Raw genomic sequence first — 26885 nt, forward strand, 5'->3', positions numbered from 1 at the left:
TGCTTTATTTTGGTAATTTTAATGAAAATTTGTTAATACATTATTTGAACTGTTAAATAAAAATTTGCTCTCAGATGAAATATCATGGATTCTAGAAAGTTTTTTTCCCCTGTTTACTAAAGGAAAGGTATAAGTTGGAGTAAAATACTGAAGTCAGGTAATCACTGACATTGGCTATTTATCTTTTTGTCTTTTTTTTTTTTTTTTGCCAGTCCTGGGCTTGAGCTCAGGGCCTGAGCACTGTCCTTGGACTTTTCAAGACTAGAGCTCTACCACTTGAGCCTCAGCACCACTTCTGGCTTTTTTCTATGTATGTGGTACCGAGGAATCAAACCCGGGTCTTCATGCATGCTAGGCAAGCACTTTAACCACTAGGCCAAACTCCCGGCCCTCTTTTTGTCTTTATAAAGGAAAAGTGAGTGTAATTAATCATGAGAAGTGTTTTAGAAAATAAAGGGTATTATGTGAAATTTATATAACTTAAATTTCAGAGATAAACTTTTAAAAAAGGAAATATAAACTTTTTAATAAGGATATATTTTCTTTCCATTTTGAATTTACATAGTTATACAGGCATTTAAATTTCTTATTCAGTGTCAGCAATGGTTGGTGAGAAGTAAACCATTGATTTTCCAGTAGATACCTGTAGTTCCACAGTCTGAATAGGAGGCTGATTTTGTCTCTGTAGAGTAATTGCATATGGATCTAATTTTATGAATTTTTAAATTAAAATGAGGGGGAAGCTTCAATAATTTATAAAAAAGTAAATGATTTATAATTGTTTTTTCCATGAAAATGATATTAAAAAGCTTAATATCACCAATCTTCCTGCAGATTCAGCTCCCAAACAGCACAGCAGTACACTCAATAACCAAACATCTAAGAGCAGTGATAACAGGTAAGGTTTTAGTTTGTTTAGGTATAAATTTGAAAAATTTTATTCTTTAAAAGTATTAGTCTGGGGGCTTCCTCCACCCCCAAAAAACGTTATGTAAGTAACTGTCAATTTGCTAACAAATTCTTCTTTTATTTTACATTTTTTCTGTCTAGATACCTAGTAGTACTAAGGGCTCATTTTCACCCTTTCCACTCTATTCTTTTGAATTCTACATTTTATTTGATTGTTTAAATTTTCTTTGGTTTATTTAAATGATATCTACTATATGGACATTTTTGTCTTAATTTCTTTTTTAAAAAATTTTTTTATTGTAATTAATAAAAGGGTTACATGATATTTGCCAGATCAAGGTGCATTAATTCACATACACTGATACCCTTTTACATGTCTTGGTACCCATTACCCTCCCCACCCCCCACCCCCCCTTAATTTCTTAATTTCTTCTTACCCTTTTTTTTTTTTTTGTGGGTCCTGGGGCTTGAACTGAGCCTGGGTTCTGTCCTTGAGCTATTGAGCTCAAGGCTACCACCCTCCCCTTGAGCCAAGCACCACTTCCCGTTTTCTAGAGGTTAATTGGAGATAAGAGTCTCAGGTTGAAAATCCTCTACTATAAATTTCAAAATATGCAGTTGTCAACCACAGTATTAGAAGATATTAGGAGTTTTTCTTTCTATCAAACTATTCCTCTTTTAGCATTCTGCCTCGTCTCTGCCTGTCCCTTTCTAGCTTTCTGTAACTACTGTCCTAACCTTTACTTCAATGAAATCAGCTTTTTAGCTTCTACATATCAGATCATATAAAATTTGGCATTCAGTGCCTGACACAGTTTACTTAACATGATTCATCCACATTGTTACATATGTCAAGGTTTCTTTTTTTTTGGCCAGTCCTGGGCTTGGGCTTAGGGCCTGAGCACTGTCCTTAGACTTTCTCAAGGCTTACACTCTACCACTTGAGCCTCAGTACCTTTTCCAGCTTTTTTCTATGTATGTGGTACTGAGGAATTAAACCCTGGTGTTGGTGCATGCTAAGCAAGCACTCTACCACTAGGCCAAACTCCTGCTCCCCCCCCCCCCACTTTGTTTTTGAACAGTCCTGGTGCTTGGATTCAGGGCCTGGGCACTGTGCTTGGATACTTTTTTTGCTTAAGGCTAGCTCTCTGCCATTTCAGCCACAGTGCCACTTCTGGCTTTTTCTGTGTATGTGGGTACCGCAGGATTTAATCCAGGGCTTCATGCATGCTAAGCAAGCACTCTACCATAGGTTATGCTCCCACCCCAGGGTTTCTTTTTTTTTTTGGCTAGTCTTAGGGCTTGAACTCAGGGCCTGAGTGCTGTCCTTAGGCTTTCTCGAGGCTAGAGCTCTACTACTTGAGCTATAGCTTAAACTCCCTGCCTGGGTTTCATTCTTTATTATGGCTGGATAATACACATTTTTTTTTCCTATGGACTCCATGTCTTGGCTTATTTTCTTAATTTTTTCCTTTTTTAAGGTGCTGGGCATTGAACTTAGGGCTTGCTGGATGTGCTTTGCCACTTAGATATATCCCCAACTTCTTCTTGATTTTTTTTTTTTTTGGTGGTATTGGAGTTTGAGCTTAGGGCCTTAACTGCTGGATTTGCACTCATTTGAGCCACACCTACAGTCCTATTTTTGTGTGTCAGTACTGGGGCCTGGGTATCGTCTCTTAGTGATTTTGTTCAAACCTAGCATTCTGCCATTTGAACCATAACTCCATTTTGGCTTTTAATGTTAATTTAAGGTAAGAGTTTCACGAGCTTTTCTTCCTGGGCTGACTTTGGACCGTGATCCTCAGATCTCCATGTATTGAGTAGCTAGGGTTAAAGGCATGAGCCACCAGTGGTTAATTTTGGAGATGGAATCTAGAAAAATTTTCTGCTCTGCGTACTTTAATCTTCCAAAGCTCAGTTAGGATTATAGGTGTGAGTTACTGGTATCTGATACCCCTAGATATTTTGAAAGGTTATTTTTCCCTTGGAAGTTGAATTTGTCATGATTGCATAGTTTTTTTTTTCTTTTGAGTCATTTAAAGTGATACAGATACATAATCTTCCATAAGTTTTTGTTCTGTTTTTAAAGAGAGTTACCACCAAATCATTCTTTGTCTAAGTGTAATTCCCATTTGGAGATTACAATTCCAAAGGACTTGAAACTAAAGGAAGCAGAGAAAGCTGATGAAAAACAGCTGATCATAGTAAGTATGCAATTTGACCTTTTTGGTTAAATATTATATGTCTTATTTATTCCTGGTACTAGTAAATCTTTTCCTTTTCTGCAGAAATCCTTTTTTTCACAGGTTTATAATATCGAAAACAAACCTGGTATTGTTTCAGTGTTTTCCCCCCTAAATAGTCTTATAAAATGATTCAGTTTCCTCCTCGTTTTTTTTATTGTTGTTGTTGGTTGTGGGATTTGAACTGACTGGCCTGGGCACTGTTCCTGAGCTCTGCAGCTCAAGGCTACAGCTCTACCATGTTGAGCCACATTGCCACTTCCGGTTTTCTGGTGATTAATTGGAGATAAGAGTCTCACAGATTTTTGTGCTCTGGCTGGCTGTGAACTGTGATCCTCAGATCTCAGCCTCCGGAGTAGCTAGGTGCGTGAGCCACCAACACTCAGCTCCTCCTCGTTTTATTTATAATATATTCTGATATCTTACACCTGATGACTTAGATATGCCATTTGATTATTACTTTTAATAGTTGGTTTAAATATTAAAATAACATGGAACTTTAGTACCTGAATTGATTTTAAATCTACTATAGTATACATTATAGCTTTATAAAAGTACAAGGAGAATAGATTAACAATTTGAAAGAGTGTGTAAGTACTTGGAGATATTTTGATGGTGGGATGTTAAAAAGGGAAATAATTGGATTATAAACATAATTTGAGTTGGATATTCATGGCTTAAACTTGTAATGCTAGCTACTCTGGAGGTGAGATCAGAGGATCAGATTCAAAGCCACATAGCCAAGAAGTTCTTTAATATTTAATTTTCCATTAGCCAAAAGCTGGTCTGGAGGTTGGTTTCAGGTGGTCTTGTATCAGTTGTGAGAGAGCGAGCAAGTAAGCAAGTAAAACAGGAATGAGTGTGAGGCCCTTAGTTCAAACCATAGTATCAACATCAAAACAAACCAAAAAAAACCACCCTTTGAAGGACTGGGGTACATTTGCTTCACAAGTTTAAGATCCAGAGTTTAAAAACAAAAATCAAAAAAACTTAATTTGAGGAGTCTTTTAACTTATTTCCTGTAACCTGTTACACTTCAAAACTAAATGTTGGTTATAATAAGATGGCTCGTGCTTGTAATGCCAGTTACTTGAGAGGCAGAGAAAAAGAAAGCTTTAGAGTTGAGGCTAACCTGGGAAAAAAGTTCAATAGATCTAGCAAAAAAGCTAAATGTGATGGTGTTTGCCTGTCGTCATGATGTATATACCTGAATCTTAGAAGTTGCCAAGTAGGAAAATCTCGATCTGGGCTAGCTCAGGCAAAACAAAACAAAACAAACACCACCACCCCCCCGCCCCGTAAAAACTTTACCTGAAAAATAAAGCAAAAAGGGCTTCTCTATGGCTTAAGTGCATAATCCAGGATCTATTCTAAAAAAAATCCTTTATCTTGGATTATGCTTTAATATCAGAAGATAACATTGCAATAATTGTCTAGAAAAATAAAATGAAAATAAATTTTTAATGTTTTTGTCAAATCAGTATGGTAAGCAGTCAGAATTAAAGATGGGTCTGTACTGTCTAATGATAGTCACAGGCTACTGAACACTTGAAAAAAATTACATTTTAAAGAATAGTATAAAATGTAAAATACTCCACTAAGTTTTCAAAAAACACTGAACACATGATTAGGATGTATTTTTATTAAATAAAATATCAGAAGTTTACACTTTTTTAGCCATAGCTAAAGTTTAAAAATTTTAAATTACATTTGTTCTAAATACCAGTAGTTTACACTTTTTTTTTTTTTTTTTTTTTGCCAGTGCTGGGCTTGAGCTCAGGGCCTGGCCACTGTCCTTGGACTTTCTCAAGGCTAGAGCTCTACCACTTGAGCCTCAGCACCACTTCCAGCTTTTTTCTATGTATGTGGTACTGAGGAATTGAACCTGGGTCTTGGTGCATGCTAGGCAAGCACTCTACCAGTAGGCCAAACTCCCAGTCCCCAGGAGTTCACACTTTTCATTTCAGCTACTCGAGAGGCTGAGATCTGAGGATCGTAATTTGAAACAACTCTGGGCAGGAAAGTTCATGAGTTTTTATACCTCCAGTTAAAAAAGCTAAGAGACAGTGCCATGATCCTGAGTTCATCCCTAGCACTTCAAAAAGGTAGTAACATAAAAATGAAATTACATCTATGACAAAGAGAACCATTTTTTAAAAAATTTGATCTGTTTATCTGCTTGTCGATCTCTTTCTTTCAGTACTAGGGATTTTATCTCAGGGTCTCTTGCTCACCAGGCAGGTGCTTTATCATTCGAGCTATTTTTTCAGTCCTATATGTGTTGGTAATTTTTGAGATAGGACCTCACATTATTATTTTAGTTGTCTTACCTCTACTCCTGTAACTGGGAATTACAGATATGTACCATTTCACACTCACCTTGATTCTGATGAAATTTTGTTTCGTGAATACGGTAACCCCTTACTCCCCAAGCTGGCCTCAAACCTCTATTTAAATACTCTCAAATAGCTAGGATTATGGGCTTGAGCCACCATTCCTGGCTATTTACTTATTTTGAGGCATAGCCTAGGTTGGCTTCAACTTTTGTCCTACTTTTGAATGCTTAAATACAGGGTGTGTTACCACACCCAGCTAAAAGGCTTAAGTTTTTTTGTGTTTTGTTTTTGTGCCAGTCATGGGGCTTTAACTCATGGCCTGGGTATTGTCCTTGAGCTTTTTTAAGGGTAACACTCAACCACTTGAGCCATACCACCACTTCCGGCTTTTTCTGTGTATGTGGTACCAGGGAATTGATCCCAGGACCTCATGCATGCTACCTAAGCACTCTAACACTAGGCCACACTCCTGGCCCCAAGAAGTTTTAAACGTTAATATACAAACCACTATTTCTTCTAGATTCTAATACAATTATTTAAAGGATGAAAAATATTGGTGTTCATTTTAGAGTATTTTATGTTTGTGACTTTTTGATTGAGTGAATAATGTTAAAAATAATTTCTCTTTTTTAAGTTGGATGCCATAGAAGGAGCAGTTGGGTTGCTAAAATGGAAACATTTTCTTAATAGAATCGTATATTTCAGGCCTTCACATCTTGATGTTTTTAGTCAATATTAAATCACTGAGTATAGATTAAGCATTTCTCATGTAATGTTCACTTTATAGCTGGGAAACCTATGTCCAGGAGTAACTGGGAAAGATAAAAAAAAATTTACTTGTTTTTATAAATAGGATGCAGGACAAAAAAGATTTGGAGCAGTTTCCTGTAATGTTTGTGGAATGCTTTACACAGCTTCAAATCCTGAAGATGAAACCCAGCATCTGCTTTTTCACAACCAGTTTATAAGTGCTGTAAAATATGTGGTAAGTGGAATTCATGAATCTAAGTATAAAGTTCAGATGATTAGGTCAGAACCTTAATGAGACCAATTGCCAAATTTAAGTCACTAAAATTACTTTTATTTTTAAGGAACAGTAATATATATAAAACATGTAATATGTATATAGGCTTATTTTAAAATAAAACCAAATATTAAGAACAGCTAGTTTTTTCTTACTAGTTTATATAGTGGGATTTTAAATTTATATTTTCTAAGATAGTTATTATACTGTTTTTACATAATATTCAGCTTGAGTAATTTCCTACAAAGTTCTTTAGGTTTTAATAACACAGTTACTATTGATGAATCTGTTTATTTCATGTAACCTTGTGCAATTTTGTATGGGGCTTGGAGATTTTTTTTTTAGCCTTGAAATTCACAAGAATTTGTCTCTGTAATATTAAAAGAAAAAATTACAGTATTCTAAAAAGAATCCCACAAAGCTAACATGGATTTATTTAATATATTTTAGCATGAAATATATTTGTTTCTGGAAATAGAAAAATTATTTTTTAGCAATTTTGAACCATTTCAGATATCTTGTGAAAATAGTAATTTAATGTAATTGCTGTTTACCCATATCTGAAATGGAACCTGTTTTTATTCTATACATGTTACCTTCAATACTGTACACTCAAATTAATAAGACCTCCAGGATATCTGAACTGAGATCACCAATTCATTTCATATAGGCCTGTATACAGGCACCAGTTATTGCATTATATAAGTCTTTATTGCCCTCGGTTAAATTCATAGTTAGCTTTGGCTGACTGATGATGTATGTATTCATTCACCTAATTACTCCTACGTAGAGTAGATGAGGTTTGTTATTTTGGTTTTTTCTTTTTTGGTTTGATTTCCTTAGTCATCCTTTATGTTCCTTTTTTTACCTGCCTTTTCCATATATTCTCTCTGTTACTGCTTCACTAAGTGAAATGTATTGTGATGTAGACAATGTATAGGTAGATAATGATTTATCATTGGAATTTTTACTTTTTCAGTTTGGCTATGTTAGGATCTTTACATCTGGAAAAGAAAAATGGTCTATCAGGTAGCAAAATTATATACTTTCTATATGTGAACTGGTAGAAGTCATTTCTGTCCAATTTACAATTACTTGTGATGATTTAGTTTCCTCAAATATAAACATGTTACGTTTAAAAAGTTTAGGAAAGTTCTTACTTTCTAAAGGGGAACTGTAAAGAAATCAAATAGAAAGTAAGTCCTCTGATTTTTTTATTTTTATTTTTTTATTATTATTATTATTATTTTTGCCTGTCCTGGGCTTGAGCTCCGGGCCTGAGCACTGTCCTTGGACTTTCTCAAGGCTAGTGCTCTACCACTTGAGCCACAGCATCATTTCTGGCTTTTTTTCTACGTATATGGTACCAAGGAATTGAACCCAGGTTTTTGTGCATGCTAGGCAAGCACTCTACCACTAGGCCAAACTCCTGGCCCTGTCCTCTGATTTTTTAAAGGTTTCAACAGTTGATTAATGGAGCAGAGGATAGTCGCTACCACCTCTAAACAAACTCGAATCTCTTAAAATGCTAAAAGTACTTTAGTAACCAAGGGAAGTTTGCCTCTTGCTCCTGACAACCCTCCTCACATACATACCCTTAGATGGGACATTGATATAGGTTATTTAATTAATTAAGCCATCTTGGGGATTGAACTCAGGGCCAGAGCACTATCCTTGAGCTTTCTCAAGACCTAGTACTCTACCACTTGAGCCACAGCACCGTTTCGGGCTTTTTCTATGTATGTGGTACCAAGGAATTGAACCCAGGTCTTCATGCATGCTAGGCAAGCACTCTATCACTATGGCAAACTACCAGCCCCTATTTTATTTATTTTGAAATAAGCTTGTGAGAAGGAAATGAGTTTAGCACTTGATTATCTTTTGCCACTATCACGGTCTTTATTATCTTTTACATTTTCAGCTGTAGCTGTGCATAGTCTGAGCTGACTACTCCAAAACATTGTAAATGCATTCTTTTTCTGTTTTTGTAGGTGTTGAGCCTTGAGCATTGTGTTATAAATTTAAATGCAGTTGAAAACACGTGGGCAATGTGTAGGTAGAGAATTCTCTTCTTATATTTATACACGTGTCCCTGCACATTTTATCCATTTATATTATAGGGATAAGGAGAGTGTAGTGCAGAAAATTATTTTGGCATTGGTGGTATGAAGAAAATTGACTACATGAGAAACTTTGAGGAAAGATTTGTCATATCTTTGATTATAGAACTATCTTATACAGTGTGGAAGGTATCTAAGCCAAGTGAAATTAGAAACACTGTTCCACAATCACGCTGTCTAGTGCTCGGCTGTACATTAGGAGGGCATACCATATTTGACAGTGTAGACATACAATGTCCGTATCATCACAGGAATTCTTTTGGACTGTGCTGCTACTGAAAGTTGAACCGTTACATATGACTTCATTTAGGGAAGGCATGATCCAGTTACTCCTAAATTTCATAAAGTGTGACTATCTGTGAATTTATAGCAGTATACTTTGTGTTTATTCCTTTTGAAATGGATTAAAGTGGAAAGATGTTAGGGAAAAGATAAACCAATAGAACAAAAGTAGAGATTTTAACATCTTGGGAATGAGAAAGGAATCTGAAGCAAATTAGGCTTGGTCTTTCAATAAAGATTACTAACATTCTGTACCTCATGCTTCCATGTTTTCTTTACCACTGTGCTTTTTTTTTAATTAAAAAAACCATTATATTTTATAGATGTAAGACCATTGTGTGTGTGTGTGTGTGTGTGTAGACAGATAGATAGGGAAAGAGAGAGATGGGTTGGAGAGGGGGAAACGTTCATTTGGTAAAGAGAGAAAAATGCAGTCATGAAAGTTACATGAACAATTAAAATTTTTTTCTTTCTTTTTTTTTTTTTTTTTGGCTAGTCCTGGGGCTTAAGCTCAGGGCTGGCTTGGACACTGTCCTTGAGCTTTCTTTCTCAAGGCTAACACTAAACTACCTGAACCACAGCACCACTGCACCACTGCAGCTTTTTCTGTATATGTGGTATCTTGGAATCAAGCCCAGGTCTTTGTGCATGCTAGGCAAGCACCCCACCACTAGGCCAAACTCCTGCCCCTTTGATCACTATAACTTTTGGCAAAGTAAAGTGTTTCATTTATTTTTTTCTATTGGTATTGAGGCTTTAAATCAGCGCCTTGTACTTAGCTGCTTTTTTTGCGGGGGGTAGTCCGTGGTGGGGCTTGAACTCTGGGCCTGGGCGCTGTCTTGAGCTCAAGAATACCACGTACCCCTGGAGCCACAGCTCCATTTCCAGTTTTCCAGTGGTTAATTGGACATAAGAGTCTCAGGGACTTCAGTGCCCCAGCTGGCTTTGAACCTCAATCATCAGATCTCCGCCACCTCAGCCTCAGCTAGGATTACAGGTGTAAGCCACCACGCCCAGCAATCCCTTAGCTTTTTGGCTCAAAGCTACAGCTTTACCACTTCAGCTAGGCTTCCATGTAATGATTTTTTTTTTTTTTTGAAGAATCTGGATTCTACTCGAGACATTTGTCTTTTTGAGACTGGCATATTTCACCTAATAATCTTTACAGTTCCATGCATTTTCCTCCAAATAACATAAGAATCCCCGGCCCCCCAGCATTGGGCTTTGAACTTAGAAGTATGCATTTGTTAGAGCAGTGCTCTATCACTTGCGCCCTATTCTCGCCCATCTCTTTTTTGTTTTTAGTAGGCTCTCATGTTGGGGCTAGCCTCAGACCCCAGGCCACCTACTCACATCACTGGGACTGTAGAGATCTTTCTAACTTTTTGCGCAGACTAACTTCAGATGGAGTCCTCCCAATCTCCACCTCCTGATTACAGGCACGAGTAACCATGCCCATTTCTGTTCTTATATTTATGGCTGAAAATAATCTATTATGTGTTTGTGTCATAGTATATCAGTTTTCTTGTTTTTCCCTCTAGTTTTTGTGTTGTCTTATCTGCAGAATTTGTTGGTAATCACAAAATAACTCACTGGGAGTTTGAATAGGATCATTTGGGATTAGATTCAGAAAGAATACATCTTATGATAGTAGTTGTGAATCTTTTTATGTGGTTTTTGTATGCTTTCGTTGTACATTGGACAATGTATATGAACAAACATTAGAGACTGAAGTAAATAACTTCTCCATCTTTACCTAAAGAGCACTCTTTCTCTCTCTTTAAAAACAAATTAACTAGTTGTTTGCCATTCAAAAAAAACAGTTTATGAATAAATGCATTTTGATTTTTTTTTTTCCCCTGTCTTGAGGTTTGGACTCTGGGCCTGGGCACTGTCCCTAAGGTCTTCAGCCCAAGCCTACCGCTGCCCTAATCGTAGAGCACAGGGCCACTTACTGTTTTCTAGTGGTTAATTGGAGATAAGCGTCTCATGGTCTTTAGTGCCGGGTCTGGCATTGAATTTTTCTTTTTTTTTTTTTTTTTTTGGTCAGTCCTGGGCTTGAGCACTGTCCTTGGATTTTCTCAAGGCTAGAGCTCTACCACTTGAGCCTCAGCACCACTTCTGGCTTTTTTCTGTGTGTGTGGTACTGAGGAATCGAACCCAGGTCTTGGTGCATGCTAGGCAAGCACTCTACCAGTAGACCAAACTCCCGGCCTGCTCTGGCTTTGAACAGTGATCCTCCTCAGATCTCAGCCTCCTGATACAGGCGTGAGCCATTGTGACTGGCTTCACTTCTTAATTTTGTAGGATATACATTATTCATATACACCTTTTCCTTGAACCTCATTCTACCCTGTTTTCTCTTTGTTTTGTTTTGTTTTGTTCTTCTCTCAGTTCATTATAATGAGGGATGATCTCTTAGATCTAATTGGTAATCAGGTAAGGTCAGGTCAAGAGTTGGGTTGAAACATTCCTGCTTTTAAATTTCTTGAGGTTGGCTTTCTCTGAAGAGATTAGGGATCCAAGCTGCAAAGGATACAAATTGATCTATCCTTTCTAGTCCAATTTTGTGGATATCTCATGGGAGAGAATTATCTGTTTGGAGGTCTTCTAGATTTTATTCTGTCATTCCATCCTAGTTTTATAGATATTAAAATTTGGGCTAATTTTTTCCCTTGTCTTCTATGTATTATAGGCTTAGTCACGAGCGTTACTGGCCAATTAAATAGGTTTGTTCAAGTTATAGATTGTGCGATGAGAATGGCACCATGTATCTGCCTTTCCTTCCTTTCCCTTTTTTGCCAGTCATGGGGCTTGAACTCAGGGTCTGGGCACTGTCACTAAGCTCTTCAGCTTAACGCTAGCACTACTTGGGCCATAGCACTACTTCTGGCTTTTTTGTATATGTGGTACCCAGGAATTGAACCCAGGGCTTCGTGCATGCTAGGAAAGCACTCTACAACTAGGCCACACTCCCAGCCCCAAATAAAATATTTCCAATACACTGGGAAATTGTTGTTATGAAGTAAAAATGCTAAACTTGAATATGAATACTGAGATGTTTAGTATAATGATAGAATCATGTTCCCTTTTGATTTTTCATTAGGTATTGTTGATGAGACAAACATAGTAAGTTTAGATGTTTTAATTATGATTGATAGAAGTACACTTAGCTGATAGAACTGCGAGAAATGAGTTAATATCCCATTCTAACACTTTTTTTAATTGATTAAAATTTGAATTCATCGGATATCTAATTAACAGTGGCTTAAATAATAAATTTATTTTCTTATAACATCCAGAATTAGTTGTAGCATTGTTTCTCACCAATTAAAGTGTTGTCATGAGTGTTGGCTATTTCTCATTCAGCGCTCTCCTCTTCTTATCATGTTGACTGTTTCACACTTACAATATCATGTTACTAGGTTTGGTAGTCCTGATAATATATTCAGACATTCTTTCTGTAGATAAGATCTTTACCATTTTTAGAGAAAGACACTATTTTTCTGGAAGCTTCCTTGAAAAAAAAAAATCTCTTCTGTTTCATTGTCTAGAACTGGTCTGACAGTTTCCCTGGACTGCTAGAAGATCTAGGAAAGCAAATATCTGGCAGAAAGAAATAGATGGTCATGACGGGTTTATGCCAGTGGTTCTCAAGATAGGAAAATGGGATGTTTGTTGTAAACTCTCCTCTTGGAGGCTTCTGAAAATGTGTTGAGAACTGTTGGCATATAGTGAGTGGGTCAGGAGTGCCAAACTTCTGCAAGTATGTGACAGGTCCAAAGAAATACAGTATCCAGCTCAGTTGTCAGTACCAGCCCTGTTGAGAAATTCACAGTTAATTGTTGGGAACTATTACCCGGACAAAATACAGAGAAAGAAGGCGAGAGAATGATTGTGGCATAGACAAAGAATCATGTCTTCTCATGGTCATCATATTAGTTAAATATTATAACTTAAAGTCTGTAATATGTAAATGTATATAAATATAGTAGATATGGAGAAGCTGTTCAAATTTCATAGGCTTTATTTTTCTCATATAAATCACATCCATATTCATCCTTTGTGATTTATTTTAAAAATGTATAAGAATTTAAGAGCAATCTAAGAGTCTGGGTAAAAATTAATTTTATTAATCCGATAATCCTAGCTACTTGGGAGGCAGAGATCTAGAAGATTGCCTTTTGAAGCTGTTGCTAGCATAAAGGTCATGATGAGACTCCATCTCAACCAGTGATTGCTTATGGTGTGATACATATCAATCATCCAAGCTACAGGGGAAGCAAAAGTATTTTAGACCAATCTGGGCTGGGCATAAAGTGAGATCCTATCTCCAAAATAACCAATCTAAAAAGGGCTAGTGGAGTGACTCAAATGTATAGACCAGCTACCTCGAGTGCACAGACTTGACGATCACACCTCAGTATTGCCCCTTCCCCCTTCCCCCAAAAAGCATGAGTAGAAGGTGAAATCTATATTATAATCATTTCATTTACATATATTCATATTACTTGCTTTTCCCAGAAACATCATTGATTCCTTTTGATTTCTCCCAAATATCACGGTCCTCCACATTGCAGCTCTTCTAAATGTATATTCTTCAACAACTGTTTTTTGTTGTTGTTGTTGTTTAAGTCTCTATTTTCTAAGCCAAAATGAACTGTTCACTGTCTTCTACATGGCTTATAATATTCTGCTTCTCTTTTAGTTCACAGCATTCCTACCACCAGGAACGCCTTCCCATAGTCATCTGTACCTTTCAAGCCCTGGGAAATACTGCTTCTTCTGTGAACCTTTTTTTGATTTCTTTCTAATCCCAGTAAGAGTTTTCTTTTCTTAAAACCACTGTAACACTTTGCTTATATTATTTTGCATTTTCCTGTGATCTCTGCTTGAATTTGACAACTCTTGTACCACTTCAGCCCCACCTAGGTGCTGGAGTTTGAATCCAGGTCCTGTACATATTGGGCAAGCACTCTATCACTGAGCTAGATCCTCAGCTGATAATTGATTTTTGGAATCAGTTTGCTATTTGTATTGATAAGATTTTCTATTCGTATTGATGAGGACTCAGAAACATAGAAGTATAAAAGCTTGGTTTGAATCAAAGGAGACTTCCTTTCAAGCATATACCATACTTTTTATGTACATTTGTATACTCCTTAATTCTGTTCTGTAATATTCTTAAAATCAGGGAAAAATAGAAAAGAATGTAATATATGATAATATATCTGTAATCACAGCACTCAGAGACAGAGGCATAGGATCACAAGTTGTGGGCTATGTAGAAAGATCTTGTCTCAAAAAAACAAAAACATGGCCAGGCACAGTGGCTCATACCTGTAATTCTAGCTGCTCAGGAGGCTGAGATCTGAGGATCTGGTTCAGACCTACCCCAGGCACTAAGTCCGTGAGACTCTTATCTCCAATTAACCACCAGAAAACCAGAAGTGCCCAGGCCCAGAGTTGTAGCCACATGACCAAAAAACAAAACAAAACAAAAAACAACTTGAGCTTAAACTAGATAGAAAAAAGATGTAGTCTTTTACTGAGTCGCTAGCATTTAATAACCATAGTATGTTATTGATCTTTTTCACTATTGTGTTTCTCAGTCTAAGAAAAGAAAATGATACAGCATAATTTTTGTAGATTCATTCATACTTATGGGTGTGATAGGGAAAATTTTGTTTATTTGGATTTTCCTAAAACAGATTTGGTTTCCTGAATTGCAGCTTTTGCGAGTGACTAGATGTCACAATAAAGAATGCCACAGCTTTCCATAGCAGCCTAAGAAAGTAAAGTCAGTGTGGTGAATTCAAGTGGGGAATGTAGGGATCTCAGGTCTGAGCATCCTGTCCTGGTGTGGACACTGGGCCTTGTATTTTTGAAGATCGTACAACTAGCAAGAATATGTATTTCAGGGAGACCCATAATAGTGTCATGAACAGCCAACAGTGTTTAAAGATAATTACATCTCCTGTGGAGAGTCTTTTCTTTCTTGAAACAGTATAAATGATCACTTGGAAACTGCTTCCAGGAACCTGCAGAAAGTCTCATGAGAGATGCTGCTGTCAAAGGACTGGCTTCTCTTAGACAAAACTGCTTCCCTACCCAGTCCCCATCTACATTAAACAGAAAGACCTGGATGGGAGGATGTTGGAGGAGAAACCTGGTAAAGGAGAGAGTGTGTGTGTGTGTGTGTGTGTGTGTGTGTGTGTGTGTGTGTGTAAGTAGTGGTGTGGCAGTGAAGGGCGCAGGTGAAACCTGTTGGTACTCTGCACTCAGATGCTAGCTGGTCTAACCTGAAGTTGAGTGTGCAGCTTGTACATGGGAGAATTAAGTCCATTGTCTAGAGGCACTCATTTAGATGAGATACACATCTGATTTCTCTCTAAAGTACTCCAAATCATATGGTTCCCATAACTTCAGGTGAGAATTACTGTAGACCGAAGAATGCATCAAGTTAAATATTCAAGGTCTTTCAGATCTTGATATTCTTAGTTTCAGTGACAGGAACAATTGGTCTTTTATTATATCTAATATCTGCCTTTTGGTGGCGGGGCTGGAGGGGAGTTTATGGGAGGTTGAGTCTCATGGACGTTCATGCCTGGGCTGGCTTCAACTGCAATCCTCAGATCTCAGTCTTCTGAGTAGGTATATTTACAGCCTTGAGCCACTGGTGCCTCGCTGATTGGCTATTGTTTTTTCCCCACTGGATTTGTACAACCACATAGGCTCAGGTAGGGCTACAGAAGGCACGACACCAGCATGGTGACTGCCAAGCCCAAGAAACTGAGCAGCTCTACTGTACTAGTTCTACCCAGGGTACCATTATTTCATACACAAGAGTGGCAGTGTGTACCGTGCTCCCCACAAGCCTAGTATAGCCTTCATTTATTTTTTATTTTGGGCAGTACAAGGCTTTGGGATCAAGGCCTTGTGCCTGCTAGATAAGTGCTTTTATCACTTGAGATGTGCTCCAGCACTAACTTAAAGCACTTTTAAAAATTTAATGTAATTTAGTTTTTGGTACAAGTCCCTGGGCTTGAACTCTGGACCTGGGTGTTGTCCCTGAGCTCTTCAGCTCAAGGCTAGTGCTCTACCACTTGAGCTACAGCATCACTTCTTCCACAGAACTTTGTTTTTTTTGTTTTGTTTTGTTTTTTGCCAGTCATGGGGCTTGAACTCGGGGCCTGAGCACTGTCCTTGGATTTTTTCTCAAGGCTAGAGCCCTACCACTTGAGCCACAGCACCACTTCCAGCTTTTTTCTATGTATGTGGTACCAAGAATCTAGCCCGGGTCTTCGTGCATGCTAGGCAAGCACTCTATTAGTAGGCCAAACTCCCCCTCCTCCCCCCTCGCAGAACTTTTATTGTAGTTATTTTATATCCATCTTGCATGTAAGTAAGAGAGGCTTTGTAATTTTCCCAATGCACTATAGCTAATAAGTAGCTATGGATACAAATATAGGTCTTTCTTACTTTGATATCCTCTTCATTGGTGTATTATAGTTATGTCGATCAATTATTTGCATATATGGTTCATGGTCAGTGCATTATTTCCTGAACTGACTGAACTCTTTCATGTCTTTGTTAAATGTCTAATCATAGCTTCTAAAACTTCAATAGCACATTTATTCTCACATGATCACATTGACTAGATACACATCTTTATCAATGTTAATACAAGATTATTTTTGCTAAGAAATACCTAATACATAGTATTTTTCCCCTTTAGTGGTACTGAGGTTTTCACTCAGGGCCTTGAGCTTTCTAGGCAAGCAGTTCACCTTTGGATCCATGCTTTCGGCTTCCAAACTGTATTTGGGGCAGTTGCTTGGAACTAGGGGCGTAGCCTAGCATGCACGAAGCCCTAAGTTTGATTCTTCCGTACCACATACTCAGAAAAAGCCAGAAGTAGTGTTGTGGCTCAAGTGGCAGGGTGCTAGCCTTGAGCAAAAGTGTCCAAGGACAGTACCCAGGCCCTGAGTTAAAGTGCCAAGACTGGCAATATAAAAACAAACCAACACACATACACACACACACACACACACACACACACACACACACACACACATTTTACTGGGCATGATGGTTCATACCTGCAATCCTAGCTACTCAGGAGGTTGAGATCTGAGGATCACGGTTCAAAGCCAGCCTGGGAACTAAAATGTCCGTGAGACTCTTATCTCCAGTTAACCACCAAAAAACTAGATGTGGTGCTGTGGCTGAAGAGCTTGGGGACAAAACCCATGCCTGGAGTTCAAGTCCCATGACCGACCCCCCCCCCAAAAAAAATAACTAAGCATGTTGCCTTGTGCCTATAATCATAGCTACTCAGAAGTCTGAGGTCAGAAAATATCAAGTTGAGGGCAGCCTTGTCAAAAAGTTTCTAAGACCTAATCTCAACAGAAAAAGATGGTGTGGTAATGGGTACCTACAGCACATACTATAAATAGGTAAGATTGTGGTCCAAGCCAATCTAGACAAAATGTGAGAGCCTAAACTAAGAGTAAAAAAGGAGGTGCTGCTCAAGTGGTAGATTTCTGTTCACTAAACGGAAACCCGAATCCTGGTACATCTCCCCCAACCCCTCCAGAACACTGATAACCATGGATATATCTGTATCTATATACGACTCATTAATAGGGAGTGTACCTAGCATATGAGAGTTTCTGGGTTAAAACCAAATAAGCTAGTTCCCATGAGGACATAAATGAAAAACATGGAGCTTTTTACTTTTTGGCATCAGATGGCTAAATTAAGGAAATTAAGAGTTTGGAAAACATGCTTCTTCATTGTAAAGGAATATGTATAGTATGTTTAGAGCCAAAGCTAAGAAGTTTAACTGTTCTGTGTTAGAATATATACACTGGCAAAACTGTCCTTAATGTTGCTTATTCCTTGAATTGCATGCAGCTTTCTGCATGTCCTCCATCTACTTCTTTTTCAATTTCAAGCAACAGACTTCTGCATTTTCTAAAATGAGCAGAATTGAATGGTGTTAACTGCACTTGAGTCACATAGATTTGTTGTGTGATATTGGACAAACATTTGCCAACTAAGTTATCTTTGCTTTGTCCATACTATGCAGTTGTTGTATTTTACTCTGAGGAAATTTTGTTGATTGGTTGTGTTTTGTTAGTCCTGGTGTATTGATTTTAGCTTGATAGGCTAAGAGTTACTAAGAGTTTGGTGGTTATTCTGTATGAGTAGTCATCTTTGTCCCTTTAGTGACAGTCATTTTATAGACCGTATAGGCTAGGAAACAGAATTCTTGTGATTTGTCTAAGACTTACACATTTAAACTGTGTTAAAAAAAAAAAAAAAAAGGATCTAGGGCCAGGAGTGTGGCTAGTGGTAGAGGGCTTGCCTAGCATGCATGAAGCCCTGGATTCCATTCCTCAGTACCACATATACACAAAAAAAGCCATAAGTAATGCTGTGGCTCAAGTGGTAGAATGCTAGCCTTGAGAAAGCTCAAGGGCAGTGCCCAGGCCCTGAGTTCAAGCTCCCGAACTGGCAAAAAAAACAACAACAACAACAACAAAACCCCAAGGATCTAAACCCTAGACTTTTATTCCAGCACTGTTAAAAAAGTTTTCATTAAAGTATACCATCATGAAGATTAAATGAAACATATAAGGATTAACAATTCTTATACAGTTCTTGCTTCTTAGATCTAAAGGCCTTTTTTTTAGTACCTGAAAAAACATAGCATTTGAGGCAAAGTTATATCAAACCTGACTGGGATTAAGTTTCTTGAATAAACATATATATTTTAAGTTAAATAAAGGTAATTTAAATGCCCGTAGTGTGTAATATAATATAGAATTGTTATTACTGCTTTTAAGGCAGTTAATAGAATGTGGTCTATCAGATTGTCTTTGTATAATCCAGAAGTATGGCTTTCTTAAAAAATTGAAGTTTCTTAATTTCTAGTTTGATTTTGTTTTTTAAGAAAAAGTCTGCTTTTCAGTTTTTGGAAAATGGAGTCATTTAGAAGTTTTTCCTAACATAATTTAATATAAATTTCTTTTTAAAGTATCTTCCTTTATGCCTTTAAAACTTGTATTCAGATCTATATAATTCAAGTGAATTTCTTTATTGTTTCTGCTGTTCAAATCATGGACATTTGTCAGTTGGAATTAATCACCTGAATTTTACCTTTTTGGGAATAGTCTTAACTTTTAAATATATTTTGGATTTTAAATATTTTAAGTTGTTAATATATACCTTCTTACTATAATTTTTGTCACCAACCAAAATCCTATTCCCATCATCAAAAAAAATGCTACATTGCTTCAGAAAACCAGTTTTATTTTAAACTTGTCATGACATACAAAATTTTTAATTACTTTTTTCTTGCTATCATTGAACTTTTGTGTTCTTAGAAACACTAGAAAAAAGATTTTTCAAAGATCAAAAGGCCTTTTGCAGTGCCTTTCTACTTGATGTTGCTTGGGTAACACTAGTGGGACACTTAGTTAAGCTTGTTCCTTCTGTACTTATTCACAGCTCCTCGTTTTAACCTCTGGTTCAGTCCCATCTTACTAGATTTAAGTGGCTTTTGTTTTGTTTGTTTTTTTTCATGCAGGTTCTGCTCATTAATCACCACGAGTGTGGATCTGAAGAAGAGTTTATTACCTCTTTTTTTGAGTATGTTTAACTTCAGATACACACAACGTAGCCTCTCCTTCCCTATTAGATTCTTAGAAGGTAGTTATATATTTTTTTATAGTCTCCTTCCTTGTGGCTTTGTTAGTGTGATCAATAAGAATAAAAATTATTCCTTTCATACTGGGCTACTGCATGCAAATCAGTTCATTTAAAACCTCCTGGAGGTCTTGGCATGCCAAACATAAAATTATTGAGTGTTTGTCTGTGGAGGTAACTGTGTTCCAAAGAAATCTGGGGAAATTATTCTGTAGCTTTCGGGAATCACTGACTTTAAGGGGTTTATTGTTGGTGTGTGACTTTCAAAATTCTTTTAATGGGATATGGTAATTAGACAATTTGGTAGTATTAGGTAACCGAGAAATAGAAATTAGCTTGCATTTCACCTTTTTGTATGCTTTATAAAACAGATAATTTGTCATGCCTTATTAACTTTAATGAACATTTATTGCTTTGTATTTACAATCTTTAGACAAATACATGTATTTTTCCTCTTGTACACGATATGATATTAAGTATGCTATATAAAATTCTTCCTTTTATACCTAGGGTTGGAAAAAAGAAAGAATATTGGCTGAATATCCTGACGGGAGAATAATAATGGTTCTTCCTGAAGACCCAAAGTATGCCCTGAAAAAGGTAAATATCCAGTGAGAAAAGCTTTTAGTCCTAATTTAGAAAATAGAGATTAATGTAAAGTTTAATGGCTGTTGTTGTAGGTCAGTGGTTGACTCCCTGCTTAGTATGTATAATCCTCAGCCCTTCAAAAAAGATCTACCCCCAACCTAAAAGTAAAGTTCCATTCTGAAAGTAGATGTCTAAATAAGAACTTATTACAGAAGGCTAGTTAGCAGAAGGTCATAATAAAATAGAAATTAAACATTTTCATACATGTATCTGGTCGTACAGCTTAAACTCAGGGATTGGAAACTGTCCCTAAGCATTTGGGGGGGGGGGCGTGGGGTGGGGAGGTCATGAGGCTTAGACTCTGGCCTGAGTGCTGTCCCTGAGCTCTTCAGCTCAAGGCTACTGCTACCCTACCCCTCGAGCCACAATGCCACTTTCCTGTTTTCTAGTAATTAATTGGAGATGAGTCTCAGGGCTTTGTATTGCCTGGGCTGGCTTTGAACCATGATCCTCAGATCTCAGCCTCCTGAGTAGCTAGGATTACAGACATGAGCCACCACGTCTGGTTTGTGGCTTGTCCCTAAGCATTTTTGCTCAAGGTATATGCTTTACCACTTGAACCACAGCTCCAGGTCTGCTGTTTTGGAGATAGGAGTTCATGGAGTTTTCTGCCCATACTGGCTTTGAACTATGCTCTTCAGAATTTAGACTACTGGATATCTAGAATTAGAGGTGTGAGTCACTAGTGTTTGGCCTTTATGCATATATATATATAATAAACACACACACACACATGCATATATAATACACGCACGCACGCATTCACGCACACTGAATTCAGGGCCTGAGCATTGTCCTTGGGCTTTCTCAAGGCTAGTACTCTACCACTTGAGCCACAGTACCACTTCTGCCTTTTCTGTATATATGATACTGAGGAATGGAGCTCAGGGCTTTGTGCATACTAGGCAAGTACTCTACCACTAGGCCACAATCCCGGCCCCTTATGTATATTTTTAAGTGAAAAAAGATAACATCTTCATTTGTGACTATAATGTAGAAAACTTAACATTTCCTCTTAATCTAGTTTCAACCAGGTCTTAAATCAACTTTTAGAGGTCTACACTTTGGGATTTCATTGTATACTGTGTTGGTAGATGACTTAGAGAAATAATAAAGTCTGGTAGTATTTTGTCAGAATATTTTAAAAGGAACGATAGGATGAATTTACTTTTAAACAGTATGGTAAGCGGGCAATAGAGCAATAGTTAGCATGTGTTTCTTAGCAGGTTCAATGTCAGCCATTATTGGTAACAACACTTTAGAAAAGTTAAATTATAGATAATGCACTACTCACTTTTTCTCTGGATTTTTTTTCCAGGAAAAGTATCTTATATAAAAGTAATGGATCTACTCATTTGAATAATTACACTAGAATGTGTCAAAATATCTGAAAAACACAAGGGAATTTTTGTTTTTGTGGGTTTTTTTGGTTTTGTTTGTTTTTGGTGGGTCATGGGCTTAAACTCTGGGCCTGACACTGTTCCTGAGCTCTTCATCTCAAGGCTAGTGCCTTGAGATAGTCTCATGAACTTCCCTGCCCTGGGTTGGCCTTGATCCTGAGTTTTCAGCTTCCTGAATAGCTAGGATTACAGGCACAAGCCAGCACCCAGCTGTGTCTATTTTGGGTGTATGTGTGTTGCACACGTGTGTGTGTGTGTGTGTGTGTGCATGCATGTGCACGTGCGTGCACCCTTCCCAGCCAGGCCTAGGGCTTGGACTCAGGGCCTTGGCACTGTTCCTGAGCTTCTTTTGCTCAAGGCTAGTATTTTACCACTTAAGCCACAGTACTACTTCTGGCCTTTTCTGTCTATGTGGTACTGAGGGATCGAACCTAGGGAGGGCTTCATGAAGTGAAGCTAGGCAAGCACTCTTATCACGAAGCCACATTACCAGTCCCTACGTCTATTTTTATTTTGTTGATGGAGATAGTAATTAAGGTTTGGGGAAGAAAAGTGAATTGCCCTGCTAACGATTTCAATGCTGTTCTAGCTAGTTCACAACCCATGGTACTTATAATTTAGTGTTCTTGCTAACTAATGTAGGGACTCTTGTTTCCTAGAACGCTGGGCATGGCATCACTGTCATCTCTGACAGCCCCTCTGTCCATTCTACCTCTCTTTGCAGATCATCTACATTGCTTAACAAATACTGATCTGTGGATATTTCTGTAAGAATTCTTTTTAGAATACTGTGCTAAGACAAAAACAGTGTTTATTGAATTACACAATTTTTATATGTATGATGCTTTCATTGTTAAAAGTTATTCTTTATTTGGCAGGTGGACGAGATTAGAGAGATGGTTGATAATGATTTAGGTTTTCAACAGGCCCCACTAATGTGCTATTCCAGAACCAAAACACTTCTCTTTATATCTAATGACAAAAAAGTAGTTGGTTGCCTAATTGCTGAACATATTCAGTGGGTAAGTAACTTTTAAAGAGCATTTATAAGTAGTTTAATACATTAACAAATTCATGTGTGATCTTGAATCATATAATCCTGATACATTTTTCTACATTTTAGGTGAGGAAAGGTGTGAAAGATTATGTATACATTGTGTAGGTTTTGAGGGAAAGAGGGAGAAGAGTGGCACTTGGATTCAAAGTCTCCTGCTTGATGAGCTTACTTGCTTAGGTGCTCTGCTTCTGCCACTTGAGCCAGGCCTCCAGCCTGCCTTTTGCTAGATATTTTAGAGATAGAGTCTCAGACTTTTCTGGTTTTGAATCTTTTTTTTGTGTGTGTGTGTACCAGTACTGGGGTTTGAACTTAAGGGCTTGAATGCCATGCTTAGCTTTTTTGCCCTACTACTTGAGCCACAGCTCCAATTCTGGCTTTTTTGGTGATAATTGGAGTCTCATGAAATTTTCTGCCTGGACTACCTTTTGAGCAGCATTCCTCAGGTCTCAGCTTCCTGAGTAGCTAGTATTTCAGGTGTGAGCCATTGGTGCCTGGCCTTTCTCGTGGGATTCACTATGAAAGTACAGTTATACTTAATGTTGGAATTACTATCTCTAATTCTGTAGAATCAAAAATGCTGTTAACGTCTGTTTAGGAAGTTTTCATGTTAGATATGAGTGTAGTCTCTCTCAATTGGTCTTTCAGCATTTGAATAAATCAAGGGTAGGCAGACCAATGGACCAGGTATGATCCTTTTTTGGGGGGAGGGGGAGTTGTGGGGCTTGAACTCTGGGGCTGTGTGTTGTCCCTGATCTCTTCAGCTCAAGGCTACTGCCCTACCCCTTGAGCCACAGCCTTACATCCCCTTTTCTAGTGATTAATTGGAGATAAGAGTCTCAGATGAGTAGTGTCAGGCTGGCTTTTACTGAGATCCTCAGATCTCAGCCTCCTGAGTAGCTAGGATTACAGGCGTGAGCAACTGTGCCGCTCAAGTGTGGTCTGTTTTTGTAAATGAAATTTCATTGTGCCATTCACATTGTAACATTCACTCATCTATTTGTGGCTGAGCAGGAGGTGAGTACTCATAAGAGAGACCAAGCGGGATGTGGTACCTAAAATATTTACTGAGAGGTTTTTTTTTTTCTTGTATGAGGTTCAAACTTCATAGATAGGCGTTCTTTCTAAATAGGATTTCACTAATTTTTTTTTGGTGGGGGGGACTGGTTTAGAACTGCACTTCTCTAATCTTTGTCTCCTGAGTAGCTGACAGATATGAGCTACTGTGCCTGGTCTATGTAGGACTTTATACCAAGTTTCTCTACTCCGAATAGATCACTTTCTTTGGCTGAAATGGGGTAACAAAGAACTGAGGAATGTGTTCATATTATGAATGTTATGTATTTCTAAAGATCAACCTAAGCAAATGGGAGCTTTTTGACTTGATTTATACTTGAGAAATCTTTTTTTCACCCAAGTTCATCTTCATGAACTTAATTGCCATTGTTATAAGTATTGTTCAGTTACTATCTTTACCATTTCATACATAGCTGCCTGCATAAATGTGTGCTTCATCATAATTATTTTTTTGCCCATTGTAGGGCCTGAACTCAGGGCCTGAGCACTGTCCTTAGACTTTTCTCAAGGCTAGAGCTCTACTTCTTGAGCCACAGCACCACTTCCTGCTTTTTTCTATGTATGTGGTACCAAGGAATCAAACCCGATGTTTTGAAATTGTAGTTGAAGTATGGATTTCTAGAAAATGAAGAACTCACAGAAGTTTGTTTACTAAGATTTAATTTTGCATAGTGTGAGCTATGTTTTTTGTATTGTTATTATTGACTTTTATCAATTTTCTAAATGAGTTTTGCTCTTTAGCAGATGGACCTGGACCACTGTCATTCTTTTGACTTTCCCATGTAGTTGGGATGACAGGTGTGCACTGCTGTGCCCAGCTTCCTTCCTTCCTTCCTTCCTTCCTGCTGTCCCTCCCCCTCTGTCTCCCCCTTCTTCCTTTCTCATTCCCCCTCCCTCTCTTTCTTTGTTATTGACTATGATGGAGTCCCAAACTTTTTCCTGAGCCAGTCTCAAAATAACAGCAGTGAAAGTTAGAAGATAACTAATACTAACTCTTAATTTAAATTTTTGTTCGTATTTGATGCCAGCACTAGGGCTTGAATTGGAGGTCTGAACATTGTCCCTCAGCTTTTTTTGCTCAAGGCTGGCACTCTACCACATAGCCACACTTGTTCTTCTAGCCTTTTTTTTTTTTTTTTGTGGTTAAGAATCTCATGGACCCCGGGGGGTGTGGGGGGGAGGGAAATGGGTACCAAGACATGTGAAAGGGTATCAATGTATGTGAATTAATGCACCTTCTATCCGGCAAATATCATGTAACCCTTTTACTAATTACAATAAAAAAAAAAAGAAAAAAAAATCTCATGGATTTTTTGCCTAGGCTGGCTTTGAACAGTGATTCACAGATCTTAGCCTTTTGAATCACTAGGGTTTATAGGTGTGAGCCACTGTCCCCTCCTCATCCCACCACCCCCTTGATTTTGTTGTCTTAATTGCTTTTATGTTGCTTTGTCCTATCTGGAGGCTGGTCTCCCCCCCCCCCCCCTTTCTTTTTTTGACGTCTGTATTGGCCATAGAGATATGTGTTTGTTAAATTAAAATATTTTATTAACATTGATTTTTTATATCATATTTCAAATGCTATGTTTAACAAACAAGCATTCAAGAAGGGAGTATCTATATGCAGTCACTGGCATATAAATTTTAAAACAAAATTAAGCTGAGACTTTGTATGTCATAAATACTTATCAATGTATATAACATGTCAAAGATTTTTATGTCTATGTAGTTATATCTCTAAGGCCATGGCAATAACCTTGGGTACTGATTGGATCTTGGGTACTGTTTGGATCTTTGGTCCTGACTTATCGCTAAACATGATTCGCTCTAGTTTCATACACTTTCCAGCGGATACCATTATTTTATCTTGTCTATTGGCTAGAGATACATGATTTTTAAAGTTATTTATTTAAAGAGACCAGAGGACTGAAGAAAGAACCTTTTAAAATTCTTGATTTTTCTTCTGTCCCTAGACTTAGGGTTTTTTTTTTTTTTTTTTGTCCTGGGGCTTGAATTCAGGGCCTGAGCACTGTCCTTGGGCTTTCTCATGGCTAGAACTCTACCACTTGAGCCATAGCACCAGGTATGGCTTTTTTTGTGTATGTGGTACCAAGGAATCGAACCTGGGTCTTTATGCATGCTAGCAAGCACTATACCAATAGGCCACACTCCCGGCCCCTTCTCTTAGTTCTTGGCACAGTTATAGATCCAAAAAATATGGCATCATTCATAGGAACAGCCATTTAATACTGCTGAATTCTGAACATGTATTTTTGCTGATCACTAGCCTGTAGGAGGTAGAGAATAATGTTGCATTCCTATGTGGACCATGGTCCACGTGCTTTTTATATATTAATCTCTCAAAGTGTGAGTTGATATGTGAGGACCTTAGAAAATTAAGTGACTTTCCCTCATAGTGACATAAGTCAAGAATTGGAACAGAATGTCATTGTAGGTCTTTGTGAATTTCCTGAGTATGAGCAGAACCACCAGTGGTTCCCCTAGTTAAAAAGCCACATAAATGTAATTCCTCATATTAATAGTGTAAGACAATTATCAATTAATATTCTCACTTTAAAGTTTCATCTCAATTTTCACATTTATAGGGCTATAGAGTTATAGAAGAGAAACTTCCAGTGATCAAGTCAGAAGAAGAAAAAGTCAGATTTGAAAGGCAAAAAGCCTGGTGCTGTTCAACGTCGCCAGAGCCTGCAATCTGCGGGATCAGTCGGATATGGGTATTCAGTATGATGCGTCGGCGGAAAATAGCTTCTCGCATGATTGAATGCCTAAGGTAACTTGAATGTTGTTCTTTAAATCATTTGCAGTAGTTTCTGAGTTCAGACTTCTAGTAGGAAGTCTGGCATCTCATTTAATAATTGTACAGCTTTTATTTATACTCAGTAAATTTTGCATAAAATGGTGAGTGTATTGGATCTGTAAATACTTCCCTGTGAAGGTAATCTGAGTATGACAAAAGCATTCTTGTTTAAATCTTAACAGATTGTTTTGACTTGGTTATAGCTATGCTACTAGGCCATAATAACTTAAAAGTTTCATTGATAATAGAGAATTT

At 37.6% G+C, this 26885-nt stretch overlaps 1 protein-coding gene across 2 annotated transcripts in view; it reads left to right on the plus strand.

The window, feature by feature from the left end:
- The window catches only part of Esco1 (establishment of sister chromatid cohesion N-acetyltransferase 1), a 53973-nt gene that overhangs the window by 22273 nt on the left and 4815 nt on the right, over nucleotides 1-26885 (plus strand). For both annotated transcript variants that reach the window (XM_090353354.1, XM_090353355.1), the window contains 6 exons: nucleotides 835-898; nucleotides 2999-3113; nucleotides 6342-6473; nucleotides 20141-20230; nucleotides 22557-22700; nucleotides 26416-26603. In XM_090353354.1, coding sequence (XP_090209480.1) covers nucleotides 835-898; nucleotides 2999-3113; nucleotides 6342-6473; nucleotides 20141-20230; nucleotides 22557-22700; nucleotides 26416-26603 — 733 coding nt within the window. The remainder of the gene's footprint in view (nucleotides 1-834; nucleotides 899-2998; nucleotides 3114-6341; nucleotides 6474-20140; nucleotides 20231-22556; nucleotides 22701-26415; nucleotides 26604-26885) is intronic.

The sequence above is a fragment of the Megascapheus bottae genome, chromosome 19, assembly GCF_031878675.1.
Source record: "Megascapheus bottae isolate mThoBot1 chromosome 19, mThoBot2.hap1, whole genome shotgun sequence".
NCBI lineage: Eukaryota > Metazoa > Chordata > Mammalia > Rodentia > Geomyidae > Megascapheus > Megascapheus bottae.